General features: G+C 43.0%; 2 protein-coding genes across 3 annotated transcripts in view; both read left to right on the top strand.

Annotated features, from left to right (window-relative positions):
• Positions 1 to 7,391: 7,391 nt before the first annotated feature.
• On the top strand, positions 7,392 to 23,224 carry CYP2U1 (cytochrome P450 family 2 subfamily U member 1; the record flags this gene model as incomplete). Its single annotated transcript, XM_082315731.1, has 5 exons — positions 7,392 to 7,815; positions 13,206 to 13,838; positions 18,505 to 18,666; positions 19,664 to 19,831; positions 20,266 to 23,224. 5 exons carry the CDS (start codon positions 7,392 to 7,394, stop codon positions 20,442 to 20,444), a joined length of 1,566 nt encoding a protein of 521 aa, XP_082171857.1. The 3' UTR covers positions 20,445 to 23,224.
• A 1,614-nt stretch (positions 23,225 to 24,838) lies between these two features.
• The window catches only part of HADH (hydroxyacyl-CoA dehydrogenase), a 30,784-nt gene continuing 28,087 nt past the window's right edge, over positions 24,839 to 27,535 (top strand). For both annotated transcript variants that reach the window (XR_014228589.1, XM_082315883.1), the window contains exon 1: positions 24,839 to 24,997. Coding sequence is in view for 1 of the 2 variants with exons in the window: in XM_082315883.1 (XP_082172009.1) it covers positions 24,869 to 24,997 (129 nt within the window). In the remaining variant the exon portion in view is untranslated. The remainder of the gene's footprint in view (positions 24,998 to 27,535) is intronic.

Genomic DNA, 27,535 nt, shown 5'->3' with positions numbered 1-27,535 from the left:
ACAATATAAAAATAAAACCCAACTCAGTGAGAGATGCTTGGAGATCATAAAATATTTAAATATGGTTAGCAAATTTTCATAAGCTGTTCCTCCAAGCTGTCACTAATAGTTTCTAAAACAAGAAGAAAGTGCTGCAATGCTTAAAACATACTGAAGCTTTTTCTAGTTGGCTCAAGTTTCCATGGATTTAACCATTTGATTAAGTCTTATTAACCTAGAAAGCAGCACATAAGAACTTCAGGCTAGGTACAGGTAACTTAAATACTGTAGGAAAAAGTTATAGTTCTGAACTCATCTCTTATTTCAGTAGATAATTGTTTCTAACAAAACACTTAGAATGTCTGAATGATGTTTTAAGATGAAGTAACAATATTGTGCAGTCTCTAGTGCGTATCTAAAATACTGGTGTTGAGGACACCTTCTCTCCTGGTGAAGATTAGTGCTTAAAAACTCGGGAAGAGTTTGACTCATTTTCAATGAAAATATTTTAATTCCTAAGGACTTGGAGTTTAGCAAATACTATGAGAAGTTTGTTTTCTGTGGCTGTTTGCTGTGGGCTAACCTTTAACTTAAAGATGTAACCCAGGCAGGGCAAACCAGCTCTTGCTGGAAGAAGCCATTTGTGGCTTTTTGAATTAAAATTACGTTGGCTGCATGCTACAGGCAGTCTTATCCATGCTGTAGTAGAAAAAAGATGCTGTATTATACCATTATATTTAGTGTTCGCTCTTTTTCAAACGATTCTGTATTGGTTGGCCCAGTTCTTCCCCTAGATGAGGAGTGAGTGGTTTTGTCCTTTACTTACTGTATGGTTAGTCGTAACTGGTTTTAGTTCTGGTAAATGTCAATGGAAAAAACATAGATCCATTGTATACGGTGTGTGTGGTGTTTTTAAAGTCTCTACGCGTGGGTTTCTTCTAGCAGAAATACTCTTCTTTCAAGCTATGCCTATTTAATATTAATTTCAGCTCTTGTATTTGCCCTGTGCATAATAAGGTCTTTAGGAGGTTAGCATTTGTGAAACCGCAAAGACTTATTTACAGAAGAATCTCCTTTGTGCCAATTGAGATTAATTTGTACAAAATAACTTTGCTGAAATGTGTTTGAAGGTGACTTTTGCCTTTTTTTTTTTTTTGTAATTAAAAGGTGGTCAGAAACTAGTCTGAAGTAAAGGCATCTTGAGCAGTTGGGGACCCAGGCATGTGCGTGTGGAGAGGGGTCTCTGCAGCATATGCAATATTGGATGCAGTACACAGACTTCTCTGCGAAGATAAACTGGGTTGTACATGCACAGTGGGCTGTGAGCCATCTTCGCGTGTCCTTTTGAGCACCTTTCAGACTGAGGGCATAGTACCAAAGGTGGCAATAGCTAAAAAGCGTAGTAAAGATCACTTCCAACCAGAAAACTATTGAAAGGGGCTGAAAAGGCAGACCACTGTAAAACCAGTCATCAGAGAGCTGTGTTCTAATGCAATGGAGTATATTATCTAGTGTTACTTCAAGCCTGTGAGTTGCATTTAAAATTAGTGGGTCTGTTTTCTTTTTCAATTATTACTATTATTAATTTTATTTTTTTAATTAGAGATGGCAGGAGTGCTGAGAATATAAAGAGGGAACTTATCTCCCTGCTTACTTTTACCTCTACCAGTGAAGGGTTTGTATATGGACCTTAAACAATATTGCTGAACTCCAACCGCTCTTCCATTTTGAGTAACTTGTTATCAGTGCTTTGTTACTTCTGTAAAAACTGGGTTTGCATTCCACTTTTTTCATAGTTTGTTGCCACTCAAAATGCTGCTTACACTTTAGCCTAGGCTGCTTTGGGTTCCTGTCTTTATCCGCTTCTATTAACTGCCTTTTCTAAATGGCTCAATACAGAAGAGCAGGATTTACATTTGAGAAGGCTCCAAAATTAACACGAAAGCCAAAAGGTATTCTTGTCAGACACATCTTTGCACACTTTGAAACTTGAAATTATCTTTGAAGTACAAAACCTAACATCCTACGGCATTCTTTTTCTCTCAGGAATCAATTCTTGCTCTTTAAATGTTTAGTACATTCATTTGTGTTTATTTTCCTGATTCAGGAAAGCATATATGAAATGTGAAAAACATAAATTCTGGGTGTTTTATGAGGTTAGGGTCACAGCAAGGAACCTGAAAGCAAAAGAGGAAATACTGGTTTTATGGCTGTGGTTCTTGTGCTTTCCATATGACTTTGAGGAGCACTCTAAAGACTTCTGTAAAAACAATAGAGGTTGTCACTTTTAACTGCAGCATGGGTTCAGCCTCATTGACCGACAGCTTTCTTGCGTGATTTCTCCTAGGTTGAATCCGTAGCTCTGTACATTAATTGGAGCTATGTATCCAAACTGTGAAAAACTAGGCAAGAAAAGCCACTGGGTACTGAGGAACCCTAGATGGTAATATAGGAGTGCTGTAATGCTCGCGTGATAAGGAGCTAATATATGGCCTTTTTTTTTTTTTATAGCTTTAGGGTCCAGTTCTGCAAACACTGTACAGCATAACACTGCAATAACAAATGATGCTACTTAGAGACCTTTTGTGCTATAGTTTCTACTAATGTTTGCAAACTGGGCCTTATTTTTATATATAAATTGTTTATAATTAGCAAGAGTTGGCTTTTATGTTGCAAAACTTTCCGGATGACACTTTCTAGCATGTCAGCTATTTTGGTTAAGTGGATGACAACTGAGTGTTGTGGTTTGCCGTATCCATGAGATACTAGAGTTGTGATTTGTAAGATGTTGCAATCTGTTATTCACTGTGTTTAAAAAAAAAAAAAAAAAAAAAAAAACAAAAAAAAACCAAAAAAACCCACCCCCTAAAAAACCCTATTGCACTATCTGTACTTTAAAAAAAGCAATAATGTGAGCATCTTGTAGCTTTTATCTCCAAAGGTGCTATCCGTCATGATCACTTACACTGTTGACCATGAATTTGGTGAAAACATGTTAAAGAAATTGTCCTGTGTGGTTTACTCGGCACATAGAAGTTGAAACTTTTTATGGTCAGCCTGTGTACTAACAAATGCAATACTTTTGTTGGACTATTTACATGACCACACACCTCTTTAAAAATCAGAAACCTATGTTCATTTATGGTGCTAATGATCTCTTAAAAATTATCAAGAGCTGGTATTCTCTTCTCACCCACGAACATTGAGGAAAGCTGTTGTGACACCTTTTCAATAAAGCAAAATTTCTCTACATTTTAAGCTTGTTCCAAATGCTTTTTATATAAATATGACCCTTTTCTATTTCTGTTTTATATAAAAACTGCAAAATATTATAGTAAGTATTTTTAATGCAGGAAAACATTACAAGTGTATATGGGTCTAGACTACAGGTCCAAGATTAACTTTTCATGCATGCTTAGGATAGCTAATCTTCTGAAACTTGGTCTAAAATATAAGAATTGTATTGGGTAGGGTTAAGGCATAGGCTAATAGTTAAAAATTCTCTGGCTTCATCATCATTGTGGAAGCCTTGGAGACAGAGAGACAGGAGGTGAAATGGACAAAACTGTATTAGGAGAGCACTGATTATGCAGTGTGCATCCATCTTTTGCTGAAACTTTGGAAAACAAATTGTGAAGGAACATGACCACATAACAATATCTAAAGAACAGAAGTGAAACTTGACGTAATTATCAAGGCAATTCATAGTAGGACATTAGAAAAACACATGAAAGAGCCTTAAATTAGGATTGTTTAGATTGTGGAACAGCAAAGTAATGTTCTAACTTTGTTTCAAATCTTCACAAGCAACCTTCTCTTAAGATGAAAAACTATCTTGTGCCTTCCGTTGCAGAAGATATTGTTGCCTCCCCTCCTCTCCCGCCCTTTGGTTATGATTTTACGTTGCACATAATGAAGGACAATGCACTTCCAAATCTTTTCAAGAAGCATCTCTGGGCAGCAGTACCGACATTTTCTCTCCATGGAGAATACAAAGCCTTTAATTCTTGTTAAAGGCCCCTTACTTCTCAACTTGAGTTGTAAAAGTGTCTGCCTGTAACACATTTGGAAATCCTACTATAGTCAACTCTGAAATAAGTATGGTGCTCTTAACTGATAGGGACACGTGAACGTGCAGAGCGGGTGGCACGTCCCGGCACCGCAGGGTGCACGTACAAGGGTACAGTCCCGAACACTGCCGCACGCTTCCTCTGTGCTACAGCAGTCGACCCTGAGGTTTTGGTCACTAAACAGCTAGCTTTCATATACTGCAATCAGTTCTCTTGAATCACTTGCACCTAGTACTTCAAGAAAGAAACGGGCTTCTCTAAGATCTATTTTATGGAACTTCCGTGTCCGTGCAAAGAATATTCCAGGTCTAGAGTAACTTCATTTAAAGCGGAAACAAACCCACCGTCGAGGATAAAAGCAGGGCTGGCTGGGTGGTTTGTTGAGTGAAGATGGATAGTCTAGTAAGAATAGGCTGTATTGTGTCTTGCTACTTCTCTCAGCGCTTGCTTTAATAGTAGGACACTTGGAAGAGCCAAAGATAGAACAAAGTCATCCAGTTCCAAACTTTACATTTAGAACAACAGTTCTAAGCCACATTGAAATATAACTTGATGCTTCTGAGAAAACTAGTTGTCTCTTAGTTTACCAAAAAAGTGCAATATTTACAGAAATAGAGATAAATGGCTGCATGTTTAAATGCCCTGCAAAAATGAAACCTTTGTGAGCATGTGACACACACTTAACTGAGAGCAGATTTTCAGCATTAGCATCTGCTGTGCGTTACAGAAACATGTTTGTCAGTGCACTAGTCTAAAGTCAGAGCTTTCAAATATTTTCAATATTCTTTTGACAAGGAGAGTGTTTTTTGTGAATAAAGTGCCTGTGGAAATAAAAATCCAAAAGTTGCCTGCAAGCTTAAATAAAGCATATCAAAACACAGCCCATACTTGAAGAGAATGGGTGCTAGCTCAGCAACTGTATCGAGTGACTGGTCAACAGTCATAGGTGTTGCTAGGATTCAAAGGCTACAATAAAAGTTTGAGAAAGGAATATTATATTGCTTTTGAGAGTTTACTGTGTTAATTAAATTACCAGTGTTTCTGCTTGGGCCTTAACTCTGTAACTTGGTTATCTTTGAAGAAAAATTAGTTAATTTGGACTTTTTTTTTTTAAAAACACTCATTTTAATGAGTCTTTGGTGGGGTTTTATATTTGCTTGTTATATGGAGGTTTTTTTACCTGTTAAAAGTAGAGTCACCAAATGCTTTGATTGCTCAATTTAGGGCAAAACAGCTTGAGGAATGGTTTTTCCTTAAGTGCAGAATTAAACGGGGGTGGTTTTTATTACACTGATACTAGAACTGAGGAGGAATGATTTCCAAGGAAAGCATTATAGTGCTAAAACTTGTATATGTATTGTCTGGGGTATGCAGGATATTAGTAAAGTATTTGGTTATATTTTGCTGTTAATTTTATGCTTTAAAAAGAGGCTATTTGGTTCTAATTTTAATTGGAAAAACTGACTTTAATGTTGCAACAACTTGTTATTTTTAAGTAGAAACATCCATTTAATGGTACTTCAGAGCAGAGTTTACATTTGATCAGTAAATTCATGTAAAACTATGAAAATAGTCTCATTTTTACCAAAATTAATGCAAAATTTAATCTCTGGGCAACCTAGAATTGGCCATATGCCGCTGAAACCAATCTTTCAACTGCATATGGAGGCAAGGAGAGAATTTCTTTATCTAGTGCTACTTCTCAACTAGACTGAGAAGAAAATAAGGCTAAATTACTCTTCTATAAAGAAAATAGGCAAAGCCAGTAACGTGTTTCAGCTGTGCTGAATAGCTTAGCTTCTTATTTTCAGACTGCAGAACTTAAACTTTCCTTGAGACTCAGATCTTAAATTTTTTGGAACAGATAAATTTTCACCTGGTTTTTCTGTATTTTTCTAATAGATGCATTTTATTTGTGTACATTGTAATTAACCACTGAATTTCTGCCAAATACGGACAAAAAAATAAGCCGCATTCTGTTCTGCCAATTTAAATCTGTGATCTTAGTTTTTCTACTTTGTTTCATCCATGGCTAGTAAAATATCAATTTGCTGTTTATGCTAGATTAAAGAGAGATTGCGTCCAGTTGCCTTAATTGCTTGGTGGAAAACTGACCTTGATCATTTGAAGCTTTATGTATTTCTAAAATTCCTGTAACTTCTGTATGATTGCAATAAAACTTTTTTAATGTAGTCCAGCCACTATTTTAAGAGCCGCTTGTCACTATCTTTACTGAATGTTCAACTATTTTAAAAGAACAAACAAACAAACAAAAAAAAAACCACACACACAAAAAAAACCCAAAACCAAAAAAACCCCAACAAACACACAACAAAAAACCACAACACCCTTTTTAATGGGTAAGCACCATTTGTTCTTTGCATTTTTATATTTTGGGGGTCACTTTAAAGGTGGTGTACTTGCGTTTTGCCCGCAGTGCTTTTCTCTTTTAGTAAGGGAGTATCAAGAGCGCTTTATAAGGATAAGAACTAAAACCATCTTTCCTCTGAAATTTAGGTCCAGCTCTGAGGAGCCTCTCTGTGTTGTCCTGCATTTGCCAAGCAGTTACTTAATCTAGAGCTGGGACACTGCTCCAGGTTCGTCCTTGCTTATGGAAACAGAAAATGTTGGTGTATTACCTCGAAGTACCAGCTTTTGTATTTGGGAAGGTGGAGAGGGATCATTTGTACTTCTTTTCCTTCTCAGCCCCAATAAAAATCGATTTTTGCATACGGGGCATTTGAAAGTGAGTTCTATGTCAGGAGCAGTCACTTTCTGTTTTTTTTTATTTACTAGATAGACCTATGTGCTTATGCTTGAGGAAATCTTTTAAGCGTTGACCAAGCCAAGCAGACAGTCAGCTTTCCACACCACCCTCCCCCTCCCAAAACAGGCCCCCGCAGGAACCCGTTTTGCATTTTGCCCTGTTTATGGGAGCCGCCCCCAGGCTCTGCAGGCGAACGTCCGCAGGCCCTGGGGGCCGTGCCCCCACCGCAGCGCTGCCATCGCCGCCCCTCTCCGGCGTGGGGCTGGCGGCGGCGTGCGGAAACCCCCCGTAAGCTCCGGGCCGCTTTTCCCCCCCGTTACCTCCAGTCGGCCGCGGCGCGGCCAAAGCCGCTTGGCCGCCGCTAACGGTCGCGGCGGGAGCGGAGCCCGGCCCCGGGGCGGACCGCTACCCGCCCACAGCCCCGGCGGCGACGGGGCCAGGGCGCCGGTAGGCCTCGCCGCCCGCCCGCCCCCGCCATCTTAAGCCGCTACGCGCGGGGCGGGGGGAGGAGGAGGAGGCGGGCGGGGGGCCCGCCGCGGGGCGCGACGCCGCCTGAGGGGATGGCGGCGGCGGGCATGGCCGCTTGGACGTGGCTGCTGCGGGCCCCCACCGCCACCGAGCTGCTGCTGGCGGCCCTGTGCTGGCTGGGCTGCTACTGGCTGCTACGGCGGCCGCGGGCGCCGCCGGGGCTGCCGCCGGGCCCGGCGCCCTGGCCGCTGGTGGGCAACTTCGCCTTCGCCCTGCTGCCGCCGCCGCTGCTGAGGAGGTGGGCGGTGGAGGTGCGGGGCGGCGGCCGGGGCTCCCCCGCCTTCTCCCCCCACGTCTTCCTCACCGGCCTCACCAAGATGTACGGCAGCGTCTTCCGGCTCTTCGTGGGCAGCCGCCCCTTCATCGTCCTCAACACCTTCGGGGCGGTGCGGGAGGCGCTGGTGCAGAAGGCGGAGGTGTTCAGCGACCGGCCCTCCGTCCCCATCGTCCTGATGATCACCCGCAAGAAGGGTAAGGGCCCCCCGGGGCGGCTGCCGCAGCTGGCGGCGCGGCCCCGGCTCCGGCGGGGCGGGCGGGCTGCGGGGGCGCCCGGCGGGCCGCGCTGGGTGAGCTGCCGGGGCGATACTTGGCCAGAGCACCGGGAGCTGTCCGGCTTCGCGGCCCCCGGGCCGAATTTGTGAAGAACCGTTAGGAATTGCAGGCTGAGCTGTCCGCTCGCTGCGTGCTCGTCGTGCGCGTCCCTTGCCCGGCGGGTGACGGAAAACCTGCGGAGGGAAACCCGCCCCGCGCGTGGGTGAACTCGCAGCATCCCTGTGAACTTGGCAGCGCTGCCGTGGGCGCCACGGACAACCTCACCGCCGCCGAAGCGCCCGGTCCCTTCACCTCTCTTTGCAGTAAAGGGAAAGGCGGTGGTGCGGGGGCTTCAGGAACAGCTAGCCTGTCACCCAGGGGCTTTCTCATTTTAGCTGTGTCAGGAGAAGACATTTCGAATACTTTGGCAGCGGTATGAAATAATTGTGCGCTTCCCCGGTTCTTACTGAGGAAACGATGGCTAAGAGCAGGCTTCTGTGGAGCCCCGTAGCTGCGCAGCCTGTGCTGCCTGCGTGCGAGCTACTGTTGCTGAGACGTTTGCAGGTGTGTTACTCGGCTTGTCAAAACTTCCTGAGCATATTTGGGTGTTTGGTTTTTTTTTTTTAATAGGTCAAAGGAGAGTTTACTAGCTTTTGCAAAATGGGCACGAGGAGTTTAAACACATGACGGCAATATCACAGTTAGAATTTCTTCGTGTTTAGTCTTTGGGTCCATTACAGATCTCGGCGTTTGTGGAACCTACCTTTGCTTCTTCAGTTTAGAAGGGGTAGCCCAGGAGACTTGTTAATGTGCTAACAGTATTGTGAAACTTGTTTATCTCCCCCCCCCTGCCCCGAGGCCAGGGAAATCTATTGGTTAAGTGCCTGAAACATGTTATCTTCAATTTTTTACTGTACCAGAATTACCCCAGTAAAGATAAGAGGAAAGCAAGGGACCTAGATCGTGTTTATTAAAAAGCAATCAGGTACCATTGCTGTAATTGGTTTAAAGGATAAAAAAATAAATTATTAATGATATTGGTTTAACGATACTCATCTGAGAGATCTTACTGGCATGTAGTTGTTGTTATAGTGTGAGAATATTTTTAGGTACGGTACATTTAGCAAGGACTGGAGGAGGAAAGGGGAAGAGCAGTTAGATCAATTTTAGCAGTGCTGCAAAACCACATGTTCACCCTCGTGGTGGATTTCTTTTCCCTTGAACGCTCTGAATTTTGTGTTTCTTGTTTTTTGCAGACAGTTCTCTGTTAGACTTTTTTGAACGCAGTGACACTCTTGTGTCACTGTGTTGATGCATGCTACTTACAAAGAATTCATGTAAATACCTGAATAAAATCTCTGATAACCAAGGTAGCAGTTTCCATGGTTGGATGCTCCAGGGGAGTCAAAAGTGTCAGGAGCCTGTTGTCCAGAGCGTGCTGCGGCCAAGTGCAGGGACTGTGCCTGCCTGCGTTGTGCTGCAGCAGGGACATTATTTTGCTTTACATTTAGTTTTCTCTGGAAGGTCACCACAGCTACATTCAGGTACGAGGCCTGTTATGTGAGGGTTGTCCATAAAATGTACTGAGCTGTTACGTGTTGCTTACGTTAGCTGGTGCAGCAAGTTGAATTGCCGCAGATGCGAGAGTGTTGTAGAATGAACCACAGGGGTCGTGTATTTCGAGTACACAAAGGGAAGAGTCAGTGAATATGGGCAGTGTGGGCCTGCCTGGCCCCCACGCAAGGAGGTTCTCCAAAAGCCGCTGGAAGTCGCAGCTGCTCTGGGTGAGCTGGCTGGGGCGTAGCGGTGGCACGTAGCAGATGACCGAACTTCTGTGGTGCTGCATTTGTGCTACTGTGAAGGCAGTTGCTGCAGAAGCGGTTGGGTAAGGGCTGAGCGATACAGGTTTTCTGAAAGCTTTGTGTTTTGTTTTTTTTTCATATGGTATAGGTACAATGTAAATCTCTAACCTCAGTTTTCAGATATTGTCCATAAGAGCTCTGGGCTAACTAACAAGTGTTTTCTGTTTGTGTGTGGTTCGTGGGGGAGGTAGATGGGTTACAGCACTCAAACTGGAGGCCTCTTAAGTTTGGTGTGGAAGCCTCCTGTGTGTAGTTGCAGGAGTTCATGGGTGAGACTTCGCTACAGATCAGGGCAGCCACAGTTGGGCTTCTATGTACTAGGAAGGGAATCGATAGAAGCGGGATGATTGTGTAACTTCAGATCTGACGCTCATGACTTGGGTACTACAACGCCGGGACCTTTTGAGTCAGTAAGTGTCCATTTTGGATTCCTACATCTTCGTTGAGTAAACAAACTACCTGGTGTAAACTTACAGGGCTATTTTCTTTTAAGCTACCTTTTCTGTTGTAGTTTTGTCTTTACCCTGAGCTGACCTGCTGGGTATGTTATGGAAGAAAGAAGGGCTTATCTCAGCTGTGTGTGGCTGTATTGCTTGTAAATGCAAATAAAATATTGTGCACAGGGAGAGCAAGTAGAAGCATCAGAAATGGCAAATACTGCATTTCAACAACTGAGTAGCGAGGAAGGGAGGCATTCTTGGCTGCATGGGAGGTGTGGTGAGAAGGGAGAAGGTAGAGGTCAATTCTTAATCAAAGACTTCTGCACGTTTCTCTTGCCTGCAGAAAGAAAAATACTAGACTGGGGGGAAAAAGTAGATTTTGGTATTTTTGTTTTAATAAAACATTTTTTTATTCTATAGTTATGAGAGGTAGCAAAGACTCAGTCTCTATGTGGATGGAGCTTGAGTGGTCATCTGCCTTTATAGTCCTGCCCTGTATGCATCCAGATGTGGACATCGGACAATACAGACGATAATGCTATTAAACATCGTGAATTCTGTTTGTCAATGTTCCCAGTATTGCAGCAACACTAAAGTTATCAGTGAGAAATTTGGGGGTGGGGAGAGAGTTAGCCTTTGCCAGAACTTGCTTCTCATAAGGATTTGAATTTTTCCTGTAAAAAGGGAGAATAAAATGAACTTTCTGTTTTTCTGTGTGTTTGTTGCTTTTTTGGTTGTATTGAAAGGTTTTCATTATCAGTTCATAGAAATTAGCCCTTTGTAATGAGCGTTAAGTCCTGGTTATTCTGGGTTCTTATTGCTTCAGAATTTGTTATTGTATTTTCTTCATTTTTTTTATCTTGTTTTTGGGGTTTTTGTTGGTTTTGCTTATTAGTTTGGTGGTTTTTTTAAGAATACAGTTGTCTGTGCTGGGTACGTTGACTTTTCCGGTCATGCAGAGATTTTGTTTGAAAACAGTGAAGTACTATTCCATTATTATTGCCTGGCAGTGATCCAGTTGGCAGTTTTCTTTCTTCTCTTATCTCTGTTATTCTAACTTTATGCTCTTCTTCTTCCTTAATGTGTCTGCTATGTTATTCTTTCCCAATTTGTGAATCAATTATTAGTATTCTGCAGTAGTTTGGGGTTTCAGGATTTAGAAGACACCATGCTGTGCAGCCGTGCCCTGTGCAGGACTGCTGGAGAGACTCTCTGAGCACAGGGAGGTTTGTTGTTGGTGTCAGCCTTCCTGTGTGGCTAGGAGAGTCTTCTTTACGTTCAAAATAATAGGTCTCTCTTCTTTTATGAAGGTATTTGGATCCTAAAACTAATTTTCCTAAAGACAGAGAGGGGACGAGATTGTGGATGTATAGTCTGTTTTGGAGATATTTGTTGTGGGACAGAAATAGCGATAACATCATTTTGTTCCAAGAAATCTATGTTTCTTCCCTACCTCAGCCACAAACCCTGAAAACCCAAGTTGGTTCTTGGCTAAGTTCAGCGCCAAATAAGCCTGTTTTTTCACCTGTCTTACTTGAGGATACCAGTGCTACCGGGAAACATTACTTGAGAAAGGGAATCTGAAAAGTTTTTGGTTCTGTTTTTAAAGTGCCAGGGAGTAGACATTTGAATAGATTTCCTAAGGAATGTCTTCACGCAGAGAAGATGAAGTTCAGCTGAATCTCAGCTAGTTCTGACTTTTCATAATGTTCTGCTATTTTGTTCAGGGCTTTTGAAGCTAGGTCATGTGTTTGTATTCTTCGGTCTGTTGTTACTACTATGAGTAGATAAAGTAATCAGAAAATCTGGCTAGAAAGATTACCAGCTTTATGTTAGACTGAACTATTTATATCTTTGGGATTGCAGACCCTTCTAAGTACAGTTATCTCATTTACATATCTACAGATTTCTGTTTCTAGCTGTAGATTTTTTATTTGTTTATTCTTCTTCTTGCATTAGGGGCAATGAACATTAAGTTGTAATAGAAATGTAGGTAATGTTAAGTACAGGAATATGGTGTGTCTTTTCTGTTGCTAATTTCTTATGGCCATTTCTCTTTCTTTTAAATTTAACATTAAGATTTGCAGTTGACAGAAGAATTGATGTTGTTATAAAGTTGCTTTTTATTTTCAGAAAAAAACAGATGTGGTGTCACTTCACTAGAAGAATAAAAGCAGAACTAGCCCGTATTTTGATGACTTTAAACTTTCTCAGGTTAACCATGGAGTACATTGGAAATAGCAGGTTGTGTATATTGTTACAGTGCAGTATCTTTGGTGTGGTCTGCTAATTCAACGAAAGAGATGTTTCTGTTTGTAAGCGAGCAATATTTATACTTGAAGCTAAGGCATTTAATTTAAATGGTGTTTCAGAATGATACAATCATGCAGAATGCATGCCTAGAGGCATCAAAACAGTTGAGATGCAAATCAGGCAGGTTTTTGCCAAGTGGCTCTGAACCCGTCTTCACCTTCCCAGTTCATTTGCAGCATGCGGATCCTGTATTTTGATTATAAGTTAAAGAAAAGCCTTGCTTGTAATAGAAATATGTACACATGCAAACGATATTGAGAAGTTTGTATAACATGAAGGGGAAAAGAAATGGAAACCAATTTGTGTTTTAATGTCTTCAGTTCTGCCTCGCTGAAGGAATGAATGTCTCAGGACATTGAGGAGAAAAGGCTGTAGCTAACATATGTCCCAGAGTAACAGTTCCTACAAAATCGTTATCATTTGTAATAAAGCATCTACAGTACCTTTTCTTCATCTATTAGCGTCTTGCAAAGAGTAGTAAAACTATTGATCTAACTGTTATATTTATTTCACTGATTGGGAAAAGGAAACAGAGGATTTCCCAAAGCTATTACAAAGAACCTTGTGTTCTGCCTTTAGCTCCTAGCCCAGTGCTTGGGATAGATTTGCTATTTATTGTTTCTGTCTCTTCTGGCTCTTGGGTTGCAGGCCTGTCTTAACTGTTTCTTCTTGAAAATAGAGCATTTTGGTTTCAGACTCTCCCTTTCTCTTCCAGGTGTTATTTTTGCACCTTACGGCCCTGTCTGGAAGCAACAGAGGAAATTCTCTCTCTCAACACTGCGTCATTTTGGAGTAGGGCGACACAGCTTAGAGCCTAAAATCATTGAGGAGCTGAAGTTTATAAAGGAGGAGATGCTGAAGCATGGAAAGGATTCATTTAATCCCTTTCCGATCATTCGCAATGCAGTGTCCAACGTTATCTGTTCCATGGCCTTTGGCAGGCGTTTTAACTACGAAGATGTTGAGTTCAAGACGATGCTGAAGAACATGGCCCGTGCACTAGAGCTGAGCGTGAACAGCTATATGATTCTGGTCAATATCTGCCCTTGGCTGTACTACCTTCCCTTCGGGCCTTTCCGGGAACTTAGGAAAACAGAATTAGATATTACTGCTTTTCTAAAGAAAATAATTGCACAGCACAGGGATACACTGGATGCAGCAAATCCCAGGGACTTCATTGATATGTACTTCATCCATGCAGAAGAAGAAAAGAACAACAAGGAGAGCAGTTTTAATGAAGACTACCTATTTTTTATCATTGGTGACCTGTTCATTGCAGGCACAGACACTACTTCCAACACATTACTGTGGTGCCTGCTCTACATGTCTCTCTACCCAGAAGTACAAGGTAAGACTATTTTTATTCTAGGTGTTTTATTCCAGACTGTAAAGGTCTAGATGGATGTTCAGAAACAGAAGCAAACAGTGACAGTAGAGAAGTCATTTGGAGTGCAAGTAGTACATGTGTACATGTAATTTGAAAGGTTGATATGTAATCAGACATCTTCTGTCCTGCTCTGCTATGATGATCTCTAGGTTAGTGCTGTGTATTAACTATCTAAATGGCCCTTTAGTCCATGCATTTCTTCTGTTTTGGGACAACTTCATCTTTCCCAAGCAATTCCAGGGAACCTTAGCGTGTTTCAAAAGCTTTGGCAATTATGGCATTCCGGGCCTATAGTAGTGATACAAGATATGTGGGGTATGTAGTGGTAAGGTCTGCTTTTATGCCTCCCTGAGCAGGGAGGTTCTTGAGCCTAGCAGCAGAGTCTGGGGAAGTGAAACACTACCCACTGTAGAGGAAGATCAAATCAGAGACAGCTTAAGCAAATTGGACTTACACAAGTCCACGGCGCCAGCTGGTCAGTGTCATTGCAAGGCCTCTCCCCATCAGCCTTGAATCAACCCATCATGGCAGTTGGGTAAGTTGCTGATGATGGGGGGAGGAAAGACACATGGAGCAATGTGGCCCCAAAGGAGAGGCAGAGGGAACTGGGCTTGTTCGGTGTGAGGGAGAGATGACTGAGGGGAGACCTTATGCTGCCTACAACTACCTGATCAGAAGATGCTAGGAAGATGGAGGCAGTCTCCTCTGAGGTGTGCAGCGGAGGGAAGAGAAGCAGCAGAGACAGTCTACAAGAAAATTCTGATCAAATACTAGGAAAAAAAAATCGCCCTACGAAGATAGCGAGGAGTGCAACAGATTGCCCTGAGAGTTAACAGAATCTCTGACTTTGGAAGTATTCAAAACTTAGTGGGATATGACCCTAAGTAGTCTAATCTACCCTCAGAGTTGGATCTAACTTGGAAGATTACTTTGCTTTGAGTGAGGGTTTAGATCAGATGATCTCCAGAGAGGTTCCTTGCAACCCGAATTATTTGATGGTGCTATGATCTGGTTACTGCTTGTGGCAGAGTTCTACAAAATGACTTGTAGATTTTTGTGGATATGAAAAATACCACAGTGGTGGTGGAGAGGTTACAATATTAAAATAGTACTTGCTAGAGTTGTATTTCAGGACTTCTTAGGATAAATTTCCATCACCAAAGACTTAAAATTAATTTTGGTTAAATATTTTTCTATACTGAGTCTTGTTACAGTACATGTGGTTGTAAAGCCAGCGTTTTCTTCAGTACTCTTTAGCAAATTTAGATGGTTGAATTTAAGAAAAATAAAGCAATTGATTTAATAATTTATTAGCAGCTTCTCCTAAAGTCCTACATAGCAACTGATTTCCACTAGAAAGTTTGTTGGGTATATGCGGACTGGAAACCTTGGCAGGATGGACAGATTCTACTTAGGTAATTCTACCTCAGTTTACAGTAGTAGAAACATTTCCCCAAGAGACCACTGCTTTGCCAAGATTTCTTGCTACTCTGGAGTGAAGAAGGGTAAACCTCAAGTTATCTAAAACCAATATAAACGTGGAATACTTTTATCAAGTATTTGAGATTTTGAGGTTTTCATGTGCTGCAGCTGCTTTGCAAGTAAGCAAATAGATACTTGTTTACAGCACCTATCTGGAATAATCTCTTTAAAGAGGTTAAGATAATAGTTTATTGCACAAAGTCAACCGAATTGTTGAGCAAAGATTGCAAAATAGGGCATCAGTTCAGTACATGGGAGAGAGAGTCCACCGGGGACAAATGTAAACCAAAATTTTATTGCATAGGTTTATTCTTCTATTTTTAATGGTTGTGTGTTATCACTGCTTGACTTGATAGGCAGTTACATGAATTAGATATGTTCTAAATTACACAAATGAGATCTAGAAGAGTTTTGTGTTTGTTTTTTTTAACCCCTTTCCCTACTGCCTGGTGCTGTACATGTATGTGCTAGCCAGCTCGCTCTCTTCTGCTGATCGCTAACAGTTTTATTGCCTCTTTCTGATTTCCCCTTTCCTTATGCTGTGGCTGTTGTCAAACAACATAAACAAGCTCAGTAGTACAGCTATGTAATGTGATTCTCTTACATAAGGAATGGGATACTAGAAGTATCCTGATTATCCTGATTGCCTGGGAGTCTTTTTTTTTTTTTTTCCTGGTAGTATGTTTCTCTTACCTCTAAAGGAAAAACCTGAATTGCGTAACTTTTAGCAGTAGCAAATGTTGCAGACATAGAAAGGCAAATGAAGGGCGATCAGGGGAAAAAAATGGAAAGAATGTATTTATCTGTGGAAGCCAGTTTTGCTTTTTACGTGGAAACAGAGAAGGGTGGGTGTGCGCGTGTGTGTGCGTGCGTGCATGTAGGGAGGCAGTGGGGAGTATTTGGTTTGGTCTGTTCCCTGGCTTGGTTTTGGTCTTTGACTTCTGAAAATCTGTGAGATTTTTAAATACATGAAATGTAGTGGAGCGGTTCAAATGACGTGCTGTTAGCAGAGATCTCTTGAAGTCTATGTTTTTGCAGTTGGTAATGCGAGCAGCAGTTTGGCTGCTTTCTGTATAGTTCTCCATATCTTTGCAAACTCCGAAGAAATGTTGTTCAGGATAAAATGCTGGTGTGACATTGGCATGAGACAGTCTCCTTAATTTTTTAATTTTTTTTATATTGAAAAGTTTACTCGTTTAAATTACTCTGGACATGCATATCTGAAGACAGGGCTATAATGTGTCATTAAAAAAATTAGCAAAACCCCGCAAAGCAGGTACTCGAGAGCCACACCATTAGCAAATCTCTTGCTGTCGAGGTATTTTTTACTGTGTTCCTCATATGAGAACTTGTTTTCCTAGCAAACCCAGTAGGTGGCAGCAACTGTTCGTTGAACAGAGTTTGTACGATATTTCTGAATGCTTCTCTGAAAACAGAGAAACTTTTTTGCATTGAGCTTTTATTTAACCTTGAATCAGTGCTAAGGAGAGAAAAGAGCAAAAACTCAGTGTATCAGCAGCCTGGGTTCTGACTCTTGGAGAAGGCAAGCAGGACAACCACAAAATATTCAGGATATCAAGGGTAAAAAATGAAAACTGACTTTTATTATTTTTGATTAATGGTTATTTTTGAGGTCTCCTCTTTCAAGGTTGTCTTTTGCTGTGTAGCCAGATTCCAAGTTACCTGGAAGAAAAGGCGCATCATCCTGTACATGTGCTGGTTTTGGCTGGGATAGAGTTAATTTTCTTCACAGTAGCTAGTGTGGGGCTATGTTTTGGATTTGTGCTGGAAACAGTGTTGATAACATGGGGATGTTTTCATTATTGCTGAGCAGGGCTTACACAGGGTCAAGGCCTTTTCTGCTTCTCACCCCACCCCGCCAGCGAGGAGGCTGGGGGGGCACAAGAAGCTGGGAGGGGACACAGCTGGGACAGCTGACCCCAACTGACCCAAGGGCTATCCCACACCATATGACGTCATGCTCAGCATATAAAGCTGGGGGAAGAAGAAGGAAAGGGGGGGATGTTTGGAGTGATGACGTTTGTCTTCCCAAGTAACCGTTACGTGTGATGGAGCCCTGCTTTCCTGGGGATGGCTGAACACCTGCCTGCCCATGGGAAGCAGTGAATGAATTCCTTGTTCTGCTTTGCTTGCATGTGCAGCTTTTGCTTTGCCTAATAAACTGCTTTTATCTCAGCCCAGGAGTTTTCTCCCATTTACCCTTCCGATTCTCTCCCCCATCCCACCAAGGGGGAGTGAGCGAGTGCCTGTGTGGTGCTTAGTTGCTGCCTCGGGTTAAACCACGACAATGGGTGAAGCAAATCTTGCATCTTGGAAACTTCTATGAAGAGAATTACTTGTATGCTGAGCCTTTAGTGAGATGAAAATGTCAAACAAATATTTTGACACTTTGTGCCTCACGTGAATGAGAGGGGAGATAAGCTCGTTAACTTCTGTTTTTCCTTCGCAGAAGGGCTGTGTGGGGGAAGGAGCATCTGCTGCTGCCTTTTGGGGGAACTGGGAAATAGCTGAGTTTAGGTTCTGTGAATAGAAAGTAGGAAACAGCAATAACAAGTTAAGTGGCTAAAACGCTTGCAGTAACAGCACCAGAATTCCTGCTCCAGAAAGAAGTATCGACAGCAGCTGCATGAAAAGCTTTCCCATCTTTTCATCACCTTTCCCAGTTCTGAGAACTGGATCTCCCCAGGGACAGAGGCTGGTTCAGGCACGCACTTCACACAGCCTTTTTTTGTTCATTTTTTTAATGCAGGCCAGAAGCTTGATGTTTTCATTATTCAAATTACTGGATAGTTAAACTCTTAAACTAAGATTATGAATACATTTGGAACTGGAACAGAACTTTTCCTGTACTTTTCCAATATAGAAGTGCTAGCAATGTCTGCCATCTCAGCGGCTTTACTCTTGACAGTTGTCAAGATTGTACTTGGGTATTTTGTTCTTAACTGAGTCCGTTCTTAAGGCTTATGTTGGCGTAGTTATTTCAGCTAGGGATCACATGTCTTGTAGTCATTTTTGACAAATCTATGTAAACAATGAAGCACAGGCGAATGAAATTGCAGTATTGTCTTCTCACATATTGTGCATCTTTTTTTATTTTTTTATTTTCCTCGCTCCCTTTGAATAGAGAAGGTTCATGCAGAAATTGAAGCAGTTCTAGGACGTGACAAAGTTCCCTCTCTTACCCACAAGGCTCAAATGCCCTTCACAGAGGCAACCATTATGGAAGTGCAGAGGATGACTGCGGTTGTTCCCCTTTCTATTCCTCGAATGGCCTCAGAAACTGCTGGTAAGCGTTCATAGAGACTTGCTAATACAGCGTTTCTTTTGTGGATGAAGATCTGATGGGACATCTAGTGAGAATTTACGAAGACCTCATTTATGTATTAGACATGTAACCCAAGTATGTAAAATACCATTTATAGAGAGTAGGTGGGCTTGAGATACTCCTCTATTTAAGCAGCATGTCTGACCTAACATCCAGAAGTTTTCTAATTTAGAGCAATTTCTTTTCTGGGGGTCAGCTTGTGTTGACTGATGTGCTTAGTGGTAGTTGGCAGCTAAGACTCCACCTTTGTACCTGAAAGAGCAGAGTTGGTTTTGGCCACCTGACACAGAGGTCTGAAAACATCCATTCAGAGCAATTAGTTTGCTAAGGCTTGAAAGACATACTATTGAGCTCCGCATCGACAGAAAACAATAATAAATAGCCTTTTCCAAGTTATCTTGTTGGCTATATGTTTTAATAAATATAGCTGAACACTGGCTAAAGTTACGGGAGGTAGCAATACTTGGCTTTCAAACCCAGTACTGAATTGTTCTGCTTTTTAAAATGTTTTGGCTTGCAGGACAGTGCGGTGCAACAAGCTGAAATGAGACTGGTCACTTCAAAACCCTTTTGTGATAACAGTCCAAAACCCATCCCTCTTCCTTGCCTCCACTTTCACTGTGGTGGGGCTCTGTGACAGCACAGGAACAGGAGGAAACCAGGTCACAGCACTTCCATGCAGCAGAGTGCATTTCTAACGATTGCTGCTGCCTTTTCCCCACAGGGAGCTGTTGGTGTAACGTGATGTCTTGCCAGCTGCTCTGGCCTGTGTGATTCTGACCGAGGCAGGCTAGCAGAGATCACCTTTGCCTTAAGCTCCTACTACATTTGCAGCCTGCAGCTAGGGAGCTGTATCATTTTTGTGACATCTTCTAGTCGTCTTTTTAATAAGTGTAAGTCTCCTGTGTTTACTTCTAGCAACTTGTCAGGTCCTCTGTCTCTGTGCTTATGTTTAAAGTGCTGCAGGGATATACTATTCCGAAGGGCAGTGTGATCATACCCAACTTGTGGTCAGTACACAGAGATCCTAACATTTGGGAGAAACCAGACGAATTTCAACCATCAAGATTTCTGGATGAAAATGGCCAGCTAATTAAGAAAGAGGCATTCATTCCTTTTGGAATGGGTAAGATATCCACATGCAGTCGGTGGCTGGTTGGGGGTGGTGCTGGTGTTTCAAGTGTAGGGCCTTGGAGGCGTGAGATGTGAAAGTCGCACACAGGACCAGCTACGGAACTTGTTTTATTATTACAGTTGGTGGCTTGCAAAATGGGTTGGGTTCCTAAAAGCTCCAGTTGCCAGGCAGAAATGAGAAATGATAAATGATGAATTGTTCTTTGATGGTACTTTTGCTATGGATGTAATTGCTGTTAATATGAAGCAGTACAGATGAGCAAGGCTTAGACTCAAATACGGGAGGCCAAAGCTTCAGAGTTCATAGTGTAATAGTAGCTTGAGTCTTTCTGTGTTTGGACTGTGCTAGCATAGGAATTGCGTGTGTGTTACCAAATGGATCAACAGTATAAAGAGAGTAATATGTCTTTTCTAACTGTTCTTTAGGTAAACGTGTGTGCATGGGAGAGCAGTTGGCAAAAATGGAGCTCTTCTTAATTTTTGCAAGTCTAATGCAAAGTTTTACCTTTTTGTATCCTGAAAATGCTGCGAAACCATCTATGGACGGAAGGTTTGGTCTGACTTTAGCTCCATGTCCATTCAATATAATAGCTTTGAAGAAATGATATAACATCAAAAAAGATTCAACAAAGAAATACTGCACTTTTAAAATCCAGCTTTATTTTGTTTCCAGCTTATTTTGTTACTTCCTTTCCAGAAAAACACCAACTGCATAGGCTTTCATAGTTGGTGAGAATGATCCATTTACGCTTCTGGAAAGAGATTTTTTTTTTTTTTTTTTTTTTTTTTTTTTTTGGTCAGCTGTTGCATTCCACAAATGAACTGACAGCATAGTTTGCAATTTGATATTAAAACTTGCTGGGCTTAACCCGTCTGTCACTAAGCTATTACTGTCAGTTTGTCAAATATTAATTATGGTCCAAAACATCTGTTAATGCTTTAGCAAATAGTAATTGTTATTTTGGTAAAAGCAGTGCATAAACATTTAATTTACCAAATGAGTGAAGGACATCATCTAATACCAAAAGAATTAATGAAGGAGAGGGTATTAGCATTTTCTGTGTCAAGAAACGTTATAACTGAGCTTAAATAATGACAAATACTTTTTGGAAATGACTAAATGACACTTTTAACCTTGGAGGGTTCTTTCTTACAAGTAACTCACAGGTGTAGACTGGATTGAATCAGTCTGGATTCCTGGATCCAAACATTCTTGACTATCAGGGCTCACTATAAACAAGCAGGTACTGACTCTGAAAACTCAGACTTGGAGGACAAATGAATCCTTGAATATACCATATCCTTAACATGAAAGGAGTGTGCAGTGTCTGCGTGCAGATGTTTTATCTCGGAATATAAATGAGAGCAGATTTCCCTAACAAGAAACAGAAGTCTGCTCTCTCTGGTGCCAAGCAGATATTCAAGACATCTGTGCTGCCACTTCTCGTTCGCTGTTTTCCCCACATCAGCAGTGGCTGCAGTCTGGACGAGACCAACAGCCCGCTCATCGGGGAAAACTCTACGTGCGTAATCCTGAAGTTGGGGCTTGCCCTCAGATTTTCCATTTACCGGCAGTGGGGACAGTACTGCCACAACCGGTTTGGCTTTGGGAACTGGAATCTTCAAATACGGCATCGATACGGCACTACAGATGTAGGTCTTATACATTTGGGCATGGAGCATGAGGAATCTGGCGAACTTGAGGTTTGAGTATAAAGGCTTTCTCTTTGTTATCTTCCATATGGAGTAAAAAGATCTGTAGTTCATACAATATTAGTGTATCAGCACCTTACTCTTTTCACATGCAAAATTTTAGTGCTGTTTACCGCTATCAAACCAATTGCCAAGGAAGCCTGTTGTTAGGTGTTTCGGAAGGGGGCACTCAGTCTTGCCTTTTATTTGAAAGATCTCTCAAACATTGAAAGCGATCTTTTGCGGGGGCATGTTAAAATTAACCTTTAAATAATTGTTCTTAATCATCCTTAAATCTCTTTATACACCTTCTGATCTAGCAGAATTTCATATCAGATGAAATAAGTACATACATATTCTCTTAAGGAAATATATTCTCCCCCCGCTCAGAGATCTAGAAAATACTAGCAGTCTTCCTCATGTCAAGTTTACAAGAGTGGAGTGTGAAATTGACTGTAAAGTGGAATTGGGTATTCCATAGCAGAAGCTAAACCTGCAGTGTAAAAGAAGAGTCAACTCTTCAGCTTTACATTCACCTCTGGTTTTGTCACTTTTTAACTTGAAGTGTTAAAAGCCAGGTAGTGCCTAGCAAAGACTGTAAGTAGTTATTTTGGATTTACATTAAGGTTTTCTGTTAGCTGTTTTGAATAACAGAGGGGCTTAATTTCTGAATAATGTATTTGGTTGGTGAAGTACCCCACTATTTGTGTGAGGACTTCCAGTTCTTGTACGGGCTAACTTTTGACTTTACAGGTTAGCCCATGCTCGTGTTAAGTTTTTTCTTTGTATGAAATTTTTGAAAACCCCATAGCACAATAAAAAGTCGAGTTTGGTACCAGTGCTAGTAAAATTGCACTAAAAACTGACAATATTGAAGTAATAAGCACTTATTTCTTTAACTTTATATTTTCCAGTGAATAAATAGATTCTGTACAGTTGGGATTTTTGTCTGGAAATCCTTAAAATGGCGTATGCTTCATTGCAAAGCTAAAATTAAGTGCTGATAATATTTATCTTTCTGTTGAAACGCTTCTTTAAGCAACATAATGATGTTGGTGTGCAACTGATTGCTTATGTAAAATATGCGTCCTTTTGATCAATGAGGACACATGTGAAAAGCACTTTAGTATTTTTTTAACAGATTCCAAAGAAGACATAATTCGCATAATCCCTTAGTATGTGGAATTGTACATATTTGTGCTCGTTTTGCCTGCTGGGTTTAGTTTAAAATGTCGCCTTTGAAAACTATCCTTCGAAAATTATCCTTCTACAAATAGTACTTTGAGATGCGGTTTTTGATGATACCTATAATCAAATGCTGCATAGCACGGCAGGCTAAAAATACTGATGTGAAGGTGCAGCCATGTCAATGTCTGCCAGAATGCAAGATGCTGTTGGAAGTGACAATAAAGACCTGCCTTTCATGCCTTCCAGATGCACTGAAATTTTCACAGGATGCCATGAAAGTAGCTAAACAACAGCATAAAAGCAACAAAATGTTTGTGGTTTAAAAAGTGTGTTGCCATCTTTCGTAAACTGTAAGTAAAGTGGTAGCAGATTTGGTTTGTGTTTGTAAATGTATCCTTCCCCTCCCTTCTTTTTAGCAGAGGAAGCATCTCAAATGCCTTATTGAAAAAGATATGTTTATATAAGTGGATGGCTATTTCTGAATGCTGAAAATGTCTTTGTTTCTAAAAAGGACTTCAGACTTTGCTTCAGTGTAATTTTATTTTTAATAAAGTAATTCCCAAGTAAGTGTTTGAGAGCTTTGCATAGTCATTTTAATGAGTTCTATTTGCTGACTAAGCTTGTGGCGTTTGGTGTTTCACATCTCACAAAGAAAGCTTTTGAGTGAGAGATGTTACAAAATGTTTTGGATGAGGAGCGAAGGAGGTGGGGGAATAAAGTGAAATTGGGAAAATACAATGCCAGGCATGTTAGGAGCAAATGATAGAAAGAGTATGTCTGTTCATTCTCCCAATGCAGTTTTAAAAACAGTTACTCGGATTAAAAGGAGGAGAGAGAAGAGTGGAGGTGAGGAAGACAAAAGGGCGAATGAGTTGCTGCCAGGAGGAGATGCACAGCCTGAGGAACGAGGTGGGAAGGAAAAGCACGGGCAGAGTCGAGGCGTAGTTTTGTTGGGCTCCTGGCATAGAGGGGTCGGAGAGGGGAGGGCAGAGAGAGAAGGGGGTGCCCAGGGAGAGCCTGGGGTGGGGGGCAGAGGGCCGGGGCCTTGGGCGCGGAGGGAGCCCAGGGAGAGGCAGGAGATCCCTGCCAGCGGAGGGGAGGGCCGAGCAGGAGGCAGCAGAAGCGCTTGTGGGGAAGGAGTGGGTGTGAGCGCTGGCGTGCACGGAGGGCTGGGCGCTCCGGAGCAGCTGCGTGTGGAAATCCCGTGTCTTGCACCCCAGAGTTAGGTTGCAGGTTACTTGGCACGGTGCTGGGTTTTTTTTAAGGAAATTTCATCATTTACCCGCTCAGCCGTCACTTGTGTGGACAAGGAACAGTAACTCTGAGCCTCTCTTTGGGTAAAGCTGTTGCCAGCAGCCACCTACTGCTCGTGGCTCGTCAGATGAGGCTGAGCGAGGAAAGGGAATTTTTTGCATTGCGCCTTTGGTACAAAGCGCAGAGACGTGAGAATGCTCCCCTGCTTTTGTTTGAAGAAAACAAGTTGCTTAATGTTTATCCCAGTGCTGACTCAAGTAGAATACGCTGTAATTGCTGTCTTGTCAGCTGCCGCTGTTGCTGACTTGAAATGCTGGTCGTTATGGTGATAAAGGAATTAGAGGGAAAATTACAGTGGTCTGCATGTGATGTAATTCAGCCATTAGTATTTATAAAGGAAGGATTTTTTTGTTGTTGGTTTACTACAGAGTTTGTGCTAGCCTGAAAATGAAATCCCCTTCTAGTTTGGAAATACGGTTATTAAAGAGTGCTTCTAACGTTGAGAAAATGAGCGGCTGCAGCCCACGTGTGACCATTTGGAAGGAAAGGCAGCGACCTCGGCTGCAAAGGGCAGAGGTTAGGGCAACCTCTGCACCAAGCCTGCCGTTGGCCGAACGCCAGCCAGGGGCTAGCAGGGAATTTTAGCGGCGCGCGGCAGCGTTTCTGCTGTGCCGACCTCCGTGTTGCTGCTTCGCTCCTCTTCAGCAGTCAACAGAAGCGCAGGCGAAGGAGTCGGAGCCCTTCTCCCCGCGGCGGGCAGCCGGGCCCGGGGGCGGCCACAGCCACCGCCCCCCGCCGCTCCCCGGGGCGGAGCGCGGCGCTCGCCCCGCCCGGCTCGGCGCGGCCCGGCGCGGCGCGGCCCAGCCCCGCCGCCTCTCGCTCCGCGCGCCCCGCCATGGCCTTCGCCACCCGCCACTTCGTGCGCGCCGCCTCCTCCGCCGCCGCCACGGCGGCCGCCAAGAAGCTGATCGTCAAGCATGTGACGGTCATCGGCGGCGGCCTCATGGGCGCCGGCATCGCCCAGGTGAGCGCGGCCCGGCCCGGCGGCGGGGCGGGGGCGAGGGGAGGCGGCGGCGCCATGGCGGCCGTTGGGCGGCCGTTACTCGGCGCGTGCCCCTTCCCGTCTCGCTGGGCGCCGGGGCTCGCCCCGTCGCGGGCCGGTCGGGTGCGGGGCGGGCGGCCGCGCTGCTCCCCCAGCGGCTGCGCTTGGCCGGGGCCGCGGTTCCTGCTCGGCCGCCGGCTGCGGCCCGTTCCCGGGCCTTGCGGCCCCGCTGCGGCGCTCCGACCTGCCCCCGGGCGGGAGCGGGCAGCGCGGGAGGAGGCGAAGCGGCCGCTCTGCGCTCTCGTCCCGTCGGGGCGCGTCACGTGTTGGCGCCAGTTGCTGGCCCGGCCTTGCCAGCTTGAACGAGTCGGGTCGCCGCTCAGGTGTTCTCTCCGAGTTGCACGGCGGGAGCGGTATTTTAAACCTAAAAACCCAACCAAAGCTTCACTGAGTGTATTATAGTTTGTGTTCAAATTATTCCATGCTATGCTTTTTTCAGCCTGCGTTTGCCTGAGAAGTAGTGGCCGCTCTTGCACGGGAGGGGCTTACGCTCGGCAGCGCCCGACAGTCCTGGTCCACCTGCCCTGGGCAAGGCACGTCGGGGAGCTGGGGCGGGCGGCCTGGGTTCGTCGCAGCCCCAGGATGAGGGCTGCTGGGAGCGCCGAGGGACGCAGCCGCTCTGCCGTCTTGGCAGACTTCTGCGAATTTTGGTTTTGTTGCTGTGGAGGCGTAGGAAGCACTGCTGCGCCGCTGCTGCCCAGTTGCTCAACTTCCAAACTTTTTGTTCTCTTGCTAATCCACACATCTTCAGGTCAGATGGGTAGGCAAGAACCACCAAGGTCAATGTTTTAAATTTAAGGTGGTTCTTAAGACAATGTGTGGACTATTTATAAGCCAGATGGTGTGTAATAATATTTTGAAAATGTTGGTCCAAGAAAGAAGCTTGTTCTGACTTGCCAAGGGAGCAGATCAGGTGACATTTTACAAGTTATTAAAGTAGAATACAGCAGCTAAAATGAACATTTGGCTGTCCATCATCTGCAGAATTACAAAGTGGTTAATATTTAAATAGGACTTATTTTCCCAGTGTTTAATCTCAGGCCTTTGGCTTTCAAGTTCATCTTTAACTTGGTAGCTTTGGGACAGAAGACTGAACAGTCCTGTCAGTGATTTAAGATTTAGTTATTTACTTAATTCACAGGAAGAACCTGTTGCCCAAGGTAACAGGGTAGTTCACAGACTTCACAAAGAGTAACTGGAGTATGCAGGCATCCCCAAGTGGAAACTCACAGTGAGGTTGGAGTTCATAAATAGCAATTCTCCGTTTTAATGAATTAATGGGTTTCCTTCTCAGAACTGAAGATTTCTCACATTCCTGGCAAACCTCTAGCAGGAAGAATACAGGGGCTATTTTTTTTGCTAGGGAATTGGCTAGTTGTTTATTAACTTGTCTGGTAAAAACACTCCCCTGTACCTTGGTGCTAGAGTCTGAGGTTTCCACTGAAGGAACCGTTGAAGAACATCTTTGAAGAAAGTTGTTCTCATGTTTGAGGAAGATGCACACTATGCAAAAGTTATAATTCTGCAGGGAAAGTGAACTGATCTGCATATTCTGTTAGACTGCACGTTTTCAGAGAGCAGCTTCTCAGGAGAAATATGTCCGGTATTTAGCAGTAACAGGGGTTGCAGTCTTCTACCGCTGTTAAGAACTGAGGACTGTTTTTCTGACCATCTGCCTCCTATTTATCAATCCAAAAGTATCTCAAAGCAGCGATGACTCTAACACTGAGTGGTGTCTCCTCTGCACCCTATTAATAAAGCTTCTCCTCCCTTTCAGAACACTTAAGAATTTGTCTCTTCTCTTTCCTTGCTTTCTCATACTGTCAGGAGAAGCTAACCTCTGCTAAAATGTATGGCTGAAAGCCAGGAGTTTAGAATTTCTGATTCTGTTACGCGAAAAGCACTTCTGTATGAGAAAAACATTAATTGACGCACCAACACTCTTGCATTTCTTATTTAGTATTCTTAAGATCATTGGATAGCAGATTCCAAGCGAGTATGTGTGTGAATTGGAAGGAGATGGTATGACCTTTTGCCATTTTTCTTCTCTCCTGTCTATGTAAATATGGTAAAAATGAGGTGGGAAAAGGGAGATGTTAATTTCTCTAGAATTTTTTTTTTTGCCAACTGGTCAGTGATGGTATAATCATAAATAGATAATCAGTGAAGCATCTCTTATAAATGTGCTTGGTATTGATTTTTCTTCTGAAGAGTGGAGGGTCTTGCTTTGCTGTTGCAAATGATCAGGGAGAGAGGAAGTGTTAGGAGTGCAAGTCCAAGCTTGGTTTAAACGTTTTTTTATGATTCGGTTGTTTTTATGAAATGGCCATAGTGAAAATAAAAATAATAATTAAAAAAACCAGATGGATAAAGAAATGTCCAGCTGCAGACTGACACCTTGTTAAAGCTGTACTGCTGCTGTCCAGGGGCAGCCTGGCATTTCTTTATTTGCTGGATTAG

Source organism: Platalea leucorodia (assembly GCF_965183815.1).
Source record: "Platalea leucorodia genome assembly, chromosome: 6".
In the NCBI taxonomy this organism is placed as follows: Eukaryota; Metazoa; Chordata; class Aves; order Pelecaniformes; family Threskiornithidae; genus Platalea; species Platalea leucorodia.
Note: the sequence above shows the minus strand (reverse complement) of the source record. Positions and strands in the feature narration are given on the sequence as shown.